We start from the raw sequence: 9,268 nt of genomic DNA, 5'->3' as shown, positions 1-9,268 counted from the left end.
AAAAAAATCCCCACATACATAAAGCATCTACAAGGAATTTTCAGTTTCACAGGGTATTATTGCAATTTTGTTAAGAATTATGGGAAAATAGCAAGACCTCTAACAACATTACTGAAGAAATATGCATTTTCTTGGACTATAGAAGAAACGAAGCCTTTGAATATATTAAAGAGGTAATGTGCCAAGCATCGATCTTCACTATGCCAAACTTCACAAAAAAAAATATTATGAAATGTGATGCCTCAAGAAATGGAATTGTCGCTATTTTAATGCAAGAAGGAAGAACCATTTCTTTTGAAAGTATTCCAATCAAAGGAAATTATTTACACATCTATTTATCAGATGGAAATGTCAAAAATACTACATGCATTTAAGAAATGGTGACCTTACCTAATGGGAAGACACTTCAAGGTAAAAACAAATCATGTTACCCTTAAATACTTTTTAGAAAAAAGATTATTTTCAGAAGAGCAGAAAAAATGGGTCACAAGTTGTGTTATGACTTTGAAATCATATACAAAAAAGGAAAGAAAAATGTTGTTGTAGATGCACTCTCAAGAAAGGATGAGGATGTGAAAGCGTTTCTTTATGCCATATCTATCATCCAACAAGGTTAGGTAAACAAAGCAAGGGATGAATGAAAAAATTGAAGAAGTGTGGGCACTCATTCAAAAATTACAGCAAGATCCTGAATCCACTGATCGTACCACACCAATAGCACCAATAGTACTATGAAACAATAGCATTTACAAAAATGAGAAAAATTTCGATCTAGGTATGTTTATTTTGGCAATGCCTCCCTTTGTTGCAAGCAATTTCATTCAAATCTAATTATTTTGGCTAGGCCTTCCCTTATTGCAAGGGATGTCGATCAATCCGATTAACTTGGCAAGGGTTTTCCATTTAGAAAATATTTGAACAATGTTAACACCCTGGACGGTTGAAATTCTGGAACTTCATGCCCTGCTCCTCTAACGGTGGCAAATGTCAAACCCTTGTAAATCACAGTGTATCCACCGACCTACACCATTAATGGGAATACAGATCAAATCAATATTATCATTGGGATTTTATCGGTAAAATTAATATAACTGAGTTTATATTTTTACCTCGTCGCCATTAACCCACGGGTACCATGGAGTCTCAATTGGAAGCTTGAGCTTATCGATGGCGAGTTCTGTAGAGGTCACAGGAACCGTAGCATCTTGGTCTCCGCTGAAAATACGAAAACGAAAAATAGCCGTTAATGAAATACTGGTATGATCACTAACAATACCGCATGCTCACTTAAAAATCCAATGCAGAATAAATACTTAAAAATTAATTATGCAGTTAGGTTAATCTTTTTTAATTTAAATTTTTATGTTTTGAGTAATAATTTAATATTTGACTTAATCAAACTACATAAAATTAAAAATTAAAAATAAAATAAAGCAAAAATGCAAATTAAAAATGAAAATAAAATGAAGTAAAATATTTTTTTTTGCTACATATTTTCATAATTTATGGTTTATTTTTTGGTGTATATATACACATTATTATTTTAGATTTATTCCAATCTTAATTCAGAATCTATCAAGGCTAGGGGATCAAATTTATTGAGGTGCAAACTGAAAAGATATTTGATTACTTTAAGCACTAGGTAGATCTAGAATATATCTTATAAATTCCGGAAAGGAATAAATCTATTGAGATTCAAATTTCTTTGAAAGTAAAAAGATATATAATACCTTGGAGCTTAGTAAATCCAAAACTATAGATGTATAATAAGTTTAGTAAATCGAATTATAGATATCCTATTATATGTGGAGAAAATAATCTTTTTCTTATTTTGAATTTTTATATTATAATCATAAATAAAAATGCAATGTCTAATATTAAATATATTACATATTAAAATCTATATTTAATTTTTTATTCACATTTAAATAATACAATTATAAAATTATTATATAAATTAAAAATTTGAAAAAAAAAACGAAAACAAAAAATACATATATTAATTAAGTAATAAAATATATAAATGGGATGAAAATTATCATTGTATCATTGTACAAATTATTAACTATTAATTAAATAATAAAATATATCAATGGGATGAAAATTATCATGGTATCATTGTACAAATTATTAACAAATAATGCAAGTAGTGTATCATCCACATTTACTTATATAACTGTTGTATCAATAAATTGGCAATTGTAATTAAAATTCTCTTATATCAGAAGAGAAAACAAAATTGTTTTATATCATACCTGAAAACAAGTATCCGCAACCCACTTGCAATTAGTTGACGATAAATTGGTAAGACAGTTGAAACAGAATCCGACCAAGACAGAACAGAACTGGTACGTAGTCACGTGAAACTATATTTCAGCAATAAAGTGATAAATACAAGACAATTCGAAAATTAAATTTGCCACAGTAATTGATATAGTAACTGGGTTTAAGTCTATGGACTGATACCTGCACGGGGTCCAGCTATAAGGTAGCTTTGTTACATTTGCATGTATGGCTTTCTGAACATCCGGGCTATTAAGATACGCCTGTATGTAGTTATCCCGGCAAGGATCATATCCTGGAATTTCTGCTTCTTCTTGCTATTTACACATCAACCATAAGTACAGTCAGTTAGTCAATCTTGAGTGGAAACGTTGCTGCATTTGGGATGTCAACCAGAAATAAATAGATATGAAGATGGCATGTATCGTTGTGTGTTTAATTTATGTAGATTTTATATTAGATTTCTGAATTACTATTTATAGGAAAATTTAAATTGTTAAATTGTTTTTAGGAGAAGTTTATTAAATTGTTAAAATATTTTAAAATTTATCATCAAAATAACTATGATTAGAATTGTGAATATCTAATATGTTATTGTAATTTGTTGTGGTAGGGATTGAATAATTTTTTATTGTAAGTTTATTTATAATTTAAATTAATATGTTTGGGACTAATCACATTTTTAAGATTTGGTTTAGGTTTCTAACCAACTAATGTGGTTCATCCTCAAGATAAAGTGGAAAAAATCATACAATCTTCATGAATAAAGGAGTTGTCTATAGTGCTACTTTTTGCAGTTCAAATCTTGATTTGTGTTATTTAAACTAGTTTTTCATTGTATATATGGATTTAGCACCATGAAAAACCCCTAGAGAACTTATATTAGGATTTACCCATGAATATTGTGATTTCAATGAATTCCAGCAGTATTTTAAATAAATTAAACCGGTGGAAATCCACCTAAAAAGCTTCCAAAAAGTCTCACTAAAGACAACTCCATATCATTGTCCACAGTCAACTAATGAAAACTAGCCATTGAAAACTAGTTGAGGGCTAGTTCTCAACAACTAGCTGACCCTGGACAATGATGCCTCTTCCTTGCCCTAAGGATAAACCACATTAGTTGGTTCCAAAAGTCTACCAATTCTTAAGAATGTGATTAATTCAAAAAAGTCTACCAATTCTTAAGAATGTAATTAATCCAAAAAACATTTATTTACATTATAAATCACAAAAATCTTAGATCTAACTTTATCCATAATTATTAAAAATTAAAACATTCTAAAATTTGTAATGAAATAAAAATAACTAATATTATCACTATGTAGATTTTTTGTAATATAATTCATCTATTATATAATCAGTGCATTCATAATCATCAAATCTATTTTTTTGTAATATGGTTCATCTATTATATAACCACTTCATTCATAATCACTAAATTTTCAAAATATTACAGAATCTATAACAAAAATAACGATAACTACAAACATTGTGGATATCGAAGTTGGTGGATATCGAAGTTGGTGTAGTAGATTGAGGTTATTTTACTATATATATATATACTTTGTTTATAACTACTAAATTTCAAAATATTCTAGAAACTGCAATCTACATTAAAATGCATTAGCATGGTGAAAAGCTTTGTAATAGGATGAGATTAAGGCCGTAGCTTCAATGTTGGTTTCTGATTGCCCTGGAATATATTTAGGATTTGTAAAAATGTTCTTATAATTTGCCCTTACCTTTGCCTTTCTGGATGCATTCACTATGCACTTGGGAGCATAGATACTGTAACTATCGATATTTCCCATTTCAATAAACACATCAGTTTCCAAAAGTCCGCACACTAATTCATCGAATTTTGAATCGGTACAGTTGTTCATCGCTTCCTCAAAGGTTTGACTGGATATCAATGCATGACTCCGTGCGTACTGATAGATTCCGAGAAAATCTGTATCTCTATTCATTACGCCATTCCCCACCTGCATAAATTGAACGTCTTTACATAATATGGTAATTTAGCACCATGGCATTCGATAGAGTACATAAGTTTCCAAATTGATTGATTGTGTACATAAGCTTCAGATTGATTGTGTACATAAGTTTCCAAAGATGATAATTTAGCACCATGGCATTCGATAGAGTTCCAAGTCTTTACATAGGGATTGAACAAAGATATTCGTATATTGAATTCTCTTTGCATGTATTTTGATTCTCGGACCAATGAAATTTTCCGAAAATCACAAGTCTGAGCTGAACTCACCATTATTCCTGTGAAGTTAATGAATGATGCTTGCGACAACTTTTTGTGCTGTAAAATTGTTGAAGCCAACTCTGGAATGTAATATCCTAAAATCAATAATTAACGTTAGCACCTTCATGAAAAATTAATATATCCCTCTAAACTAGTGCATTATTTTAACGGTAACAATCTGCAATTGCGCTCATCACAGTTTTAATAATAACTATTCGAAACTAAAAACTTGTGCATCATAGATAGTTATTACAAACGACACTACCTGCATAACTTTCGCCTGCTATGTAAAACTCCCGGAATTTATACTGTGGAAACCTGTTGAACCAGTTTACCAGGAAAGCGTACGAGTCTTTGGCTGGAATAGAACAAAAGCCCAGTGAAAAAGTTTCGATTTCGCGGCATCGCTTAAACGCGTATTTTTCCTAGAAACCAAACAATTCGCATGTTACCCGTTAGTTTATCGCCAGTTTTCGTCGTATAATCATCGGTGGTGTTTGAGTACGAAAACCCGACGCCTGCTGGGGTCTCCAAAAACAATACGTTCGCCACTGCAACAGTTCAATATACATGAAATGAGTGAGAAAACCTTTGGATGGTTAGAGACGTTAGGACAGTTTTTATTGGTTTCTTCTCATCTGTAAGAGAGATTTTATTCGCTTCCTTTTATATTTTTCCAAATTTAAATATATTTTTTTGTTTTAATGTTTTTAACCAGCAGCCCATTTTAATATATATATATAAGTTGGAAACCTAGCTCTTCCTTCCCAACACTCCCATCCAACACACCCAGGAAAATGAGAACATGTAAAGATAAACATTTCCCCGACAATGTTTCTCTTCCATGTGGAAAACTTAAATACTAATGACTTATCATTTTTTTATTTTTATCACTTTTTACTATTTTTTACTTTTAATATTTTCAATGTGTTATTTTAAATTTCTCTATTATTTCTGTTATCATTATTTATATTTTAAAATGACAAAGTCAAATTAATATAACAATATTTTACTATTTAGATTTTGTTTATGGTTTATAAATTAATGTATTTTATTACTAAATTTTATTTTACTTATGCTTATAACATTTACAAATGAATTTAATATGATCTTTTATTTTTTGTTTACATTAAGTAATAATGAATTTGTATAACCTGAATTGTTATTGTCTAATTTTATTATTATTATTTTTTTTATATTTTTTTGTTTAGACTGAGCTTAGGCTAAGGCTAGCCCTTCATATTTGATGGGAGACTTCTATCTTTAACCTCTTTCTATAAAATTAAAGCTATGACTCAGTGAAAACTAAATCCCATGCAAACCAAGTAATCTATAATTTTTAAAATAAAAATTTACATAATAAAAAAATTAACTTCCCATTTCTTATAAATTTTTCCAAAATTTTAATACTTCACATCTTCTATATACATCTCTCAACCATTTTGTCCCCATCCCAATGCATAGTAAATACCATGTAACAATCCAACATTATTAAAAAAATTGAAATCTTCAATTAATTTAAATTATCCCAAAGCATAATAAATACCATGTAACAACCCAACATTATAAAAAAAAAAAAAAAAGTGAAATCTTCAATTAATTTAAATTTATATATATATATTCTAATGTAATTGAAATAATAAAATATTATGTTTTAAAATTTTAATATATATTCCAATGTTAAATTTAAATTAAAGTAAGAGAAATTAATCCAATATAATACTTCAAAATAAACAATTGAATATAAATAAAATACTACTTTTTCTTTGACTAATATATGTTATCCATTCATCACTCATATTAATATATTTTATAATATTTAAAAATAAGCAGTTGACTATACATAACATACTATTTCTTTTCATTGTGCTTAATATACGTTGACATCTGTCAGTCAAAAGATGTTTTAATATATTTTATAAATGCCTTCCGTGCATCCACACTGAAGGCATAATGTCCTCAGATTGTTCAACTGATATAATTAATATATTTTAACTCATATTAATGATAATTTAATTTTAATTTTATGATGAAGTGAAATTGATTTTAATATTAATATTATGATGAAGTGAAATTGATTTTAATATTAGTATTATGATGAAGTGAAATTAGTTTAGTGCATGAAACTTTTTATTTATACACTATGAAATTTAACTAATTATTCGATTGCTAAAATTTATTAAAATGTTTGAATTTGAACCTTTGAAACGATCTTAACTGAAACTCTGAAATGTTAGAATAATGTTCAGACTTTTCTCGATCTGAAATGTTAAAACTATGAAAAATGAAACTGATCTAAAGTAAATATTAAAACTATTAAGGATGGAACTGAGATGGTAATACCCTAATTTAATCCTCTCACTGTTAACCTAATCCATTAAATCCCGGATAACACTAGGCTGGTGCTATCTTAATTTAAATTCAATAACTGTTAACCTAATTTAAATTCTGCAAGGGTTAACATTAACCATTTTAAATGCGAGCAAACAAGATACGAGTAAATTCATATGCATACACATTGTACATTTCAAAAAAACTGGATGTCCAGATATAAAAGAGGGTAATACTGGCCTTGGTTCCATGCCTCGGGATTGTAGGTGAGAGTTTTTCCGTCTGGATTAACGCGAAAAGGCCCTAGTTCCTCCAGTGCTCCATATCCAATCGACGAACATCCCGGCCCTGCAGGAACAATGAAATGTGATAGATCTACATTAATTAGTTTGAAATATCTAGAACCAAAATATTTTATATGATAAATCTTAAAACTACATTTTAATTTAACCCTACTTACAAAAAGTTTAAAAATACATTTCAAATTAACTCTACTTGCAAAAACCTCCGTAAAAAACAAATATTCAAAATATTTACCGCCGTTAAGCCAGAGAACCAGCGGCTGCTTGATGGGATTTCGAATGGCCTCGGCGAAATAGTAGAAAAGCGATCTGCCTGCCTTCGCATCGACTGTGATATATCCAGAGTACTGTCGAAATGTGAAGCCGCCCGGCTGCCCGGGGAGGCCGTGTGGGAGATAATCGGCTTCCTGCGGGTGCTCCTCTGTCAAATATTCTGAATCATTCTTAAAGCTGATCGTGGCTGTCGCAGACCCCCACTCTATAGTTTCTATTGAGTGGCTTCCGTATCTTGTCGCATTGAACCACAACCGCAGTTTGTCACCTTGAGAGATGAGCTGATGAGAGGGAGCAACTGCTGCTGCCAAAATGATTGACAGAAGCAAGCACTGCATTCTCTGCATCTTGACAACCAACCAAGGAAGGAGAAGCGAAGGTTCTCTTCTCGATTAGGGTTATGAAGGACAGACTAATCTGAGGAGAGGAGAGGCCACATGCGGTAGTTATAGTCATAGTTACCAAATTCGCCCGAATCGGGCTAAAAAATTTTCGAAAATACGCCAATTCGATACGAATACCGTATTATTCGATGGAAGTCGATTCGGTTTTCAAAGATAAGCGGTTGGATAAGGGGTTAAATGAAAAATTAAATGCCTCAGAATCTGTAGAATACCGTATCATTCGATATTTGATGAAAGTCGATTCGGTTTTCAAAGATCAGCGGTTGGATAAGGGGTTAAATGAAAAATTAAATGCCTCAGAATCTGTGGTTGGTGGTTTACGTAAATGGAACAGATTGTATATTCACTAGGTAGAATGTTAATGGTGGAACAAATAGTTCTAGGATGGCATTCACGCAGAAGGAAAAAACTGGAGAAATTGGAAAATCATACAGAATAAAAAAGTTATAATTTTCCAATTTTATTATTGTTTTTATGGGTTAAAAAGTTAGTAAAATATGAAAGTAAGAATCTTTTACACTGAGTTTTGTTAATTTGTAATATATGTTAATTTTGCAATGACTGATTTTATGGAATTTCAGATATTTTTTAAAATGTTCATATTTATTAGAGAAAATTTAGATAAATCAATTTTAAAATTAGAATAATATTTTAAATTTAAATTTAGAAATAAAGAAGTATTGAAGGGAAGTGAAGTTTTTTTTGGTGAATTATATTTGTAAAGTTATTATATTATCTAGTTTAGTTTATTGGATGTTATTCAAAATTCAAAATAAATTTAGAAAAAAATAGACTGAAAATATGTAGACACAATAAGAAAAAAATGATAATTTTTTTGCAAATTAAAAATGCTTATTTTAATTTTTATCAAATTCAAATTCAAACTTGGTAACTATGCAAATTCAAACTTGGTAACTATGGTTAGAGTTACTCCAACTGGTTGTATCTTGGAAACAAGTGAGCATAAACCGGAGTTGGAAAAGGAGGGAGTCGAAGTCAGAGTAGAAGAGGATACGAAGTTTGGAATCGAAACCAGCTGTTATTACAGCCAGTTTATGAAAGTTGTTAGATGACAATCCCGGAGAAGGTGGCGTTCCAACCTGGAGAAATTACGTTTACATTATGGGATTCACGTTATGAACCAACAGGTAACCATTAACACAGCCTTGAGAATAGTCAATACTTTCCTTCACAGCCACAATGTCTGGCGATGTTTATATTTTACATTTAAACTATTAGTTTGAGATGGGCCGAAGGTACAGGAGACTCTGGTTTATCGCTGCATATTTTGTAGTAATGTGTTGGGTTTGTGATGTGTGAAGTCTGTAATGATGAGAAACAGAGAGCGTGCACCATGTGCGGGAATATCAGTCCGTTGATGTCTCTTGTCAGGTGCTCTCTGGAGCTTTAATTGTTGG

At 30.4% G+C, this 9,268-nt stretch overlaps 1 protein-coding gene across 1 annotated transcript; it reads right to left on the bottom strand.

Moving 5' to 3' along the window:
* Window positions 1-880: 880 nt before the first annotated feature.
* On the bottom strand, window positions 881-7,796 carry LOC149194786 (putative serine carboxypeptidase-like 23). Its single transcript, XM_089407897.1, has 10 exons — window positions 7,409-7,796; window positions 7,112-7,219; window positions 4,993-5,091; window positions 4,806-4,898; window positions 4,550-4,635; window positions 4,029-4,268; window positions 2,467-2,600; window positions 2,256-2,345; window positions 1,110-1,215; window positions 881-1,021 (listed from the first exon to the last, which is right to left on the bottom strand). The coding sequence occupies exons 1-10, from the start codon at window positions 7,791-7,793 to the stop codon at window positions 881-883; spliced, it is 1,482 nt and encodes a 493-aa protein (XP_089264023.1). The 5' UTR covers window positions 7,794-7,796.
* Window positions 7,797-9,268: the final 1,472 nt, after the last annotated feature.

The sequence above is a fragment of the Pinus tabuliformis genome, chromosome 2_2, assembly GCF_031772625.1.
Source record: "Pinus tabuliformis cultivar Carrire ecotype Pingquan chromosome 2_2, CPIR1, whole genome shotgun sequence".
Taxonomy (NCBI): domain Eukaryota; kingdom Viridiplantae; phylum Streptophyta; class Pinopsida; order Pinales; family Pinaceae; genus Pinus; species Pinus tabuliformis.
This window is presented reverse-complemented; position numbering and strand designations above follow the sequence as displayed.

Excerpts from the sequence above, each read along its gene's own strand:
- LOC149194786 (XM_089407897.1), bottom strand. The coding sequence starts at position 7,793 with ATGCAGAGAATGCAGTGCTTGCTTCTGTCAATCATTTTGGCAGCAGCA. Across the intron at positions 2,346-2,466 it reads TATAGCTGGACCCCGTGCAG|TTCTGTTCTGTCTTGGTCGG; the intron begins GTATCAGTCCAT and ends ACTACGTACCAG. Across the intron at positions 1,022-1,109 it reads CGTGGGTTAATGGCGACGAG|GTCGGTGGATACACTGTGAT; the intron begins GTAAAAATATAA and ends TTAATGGTGTAG.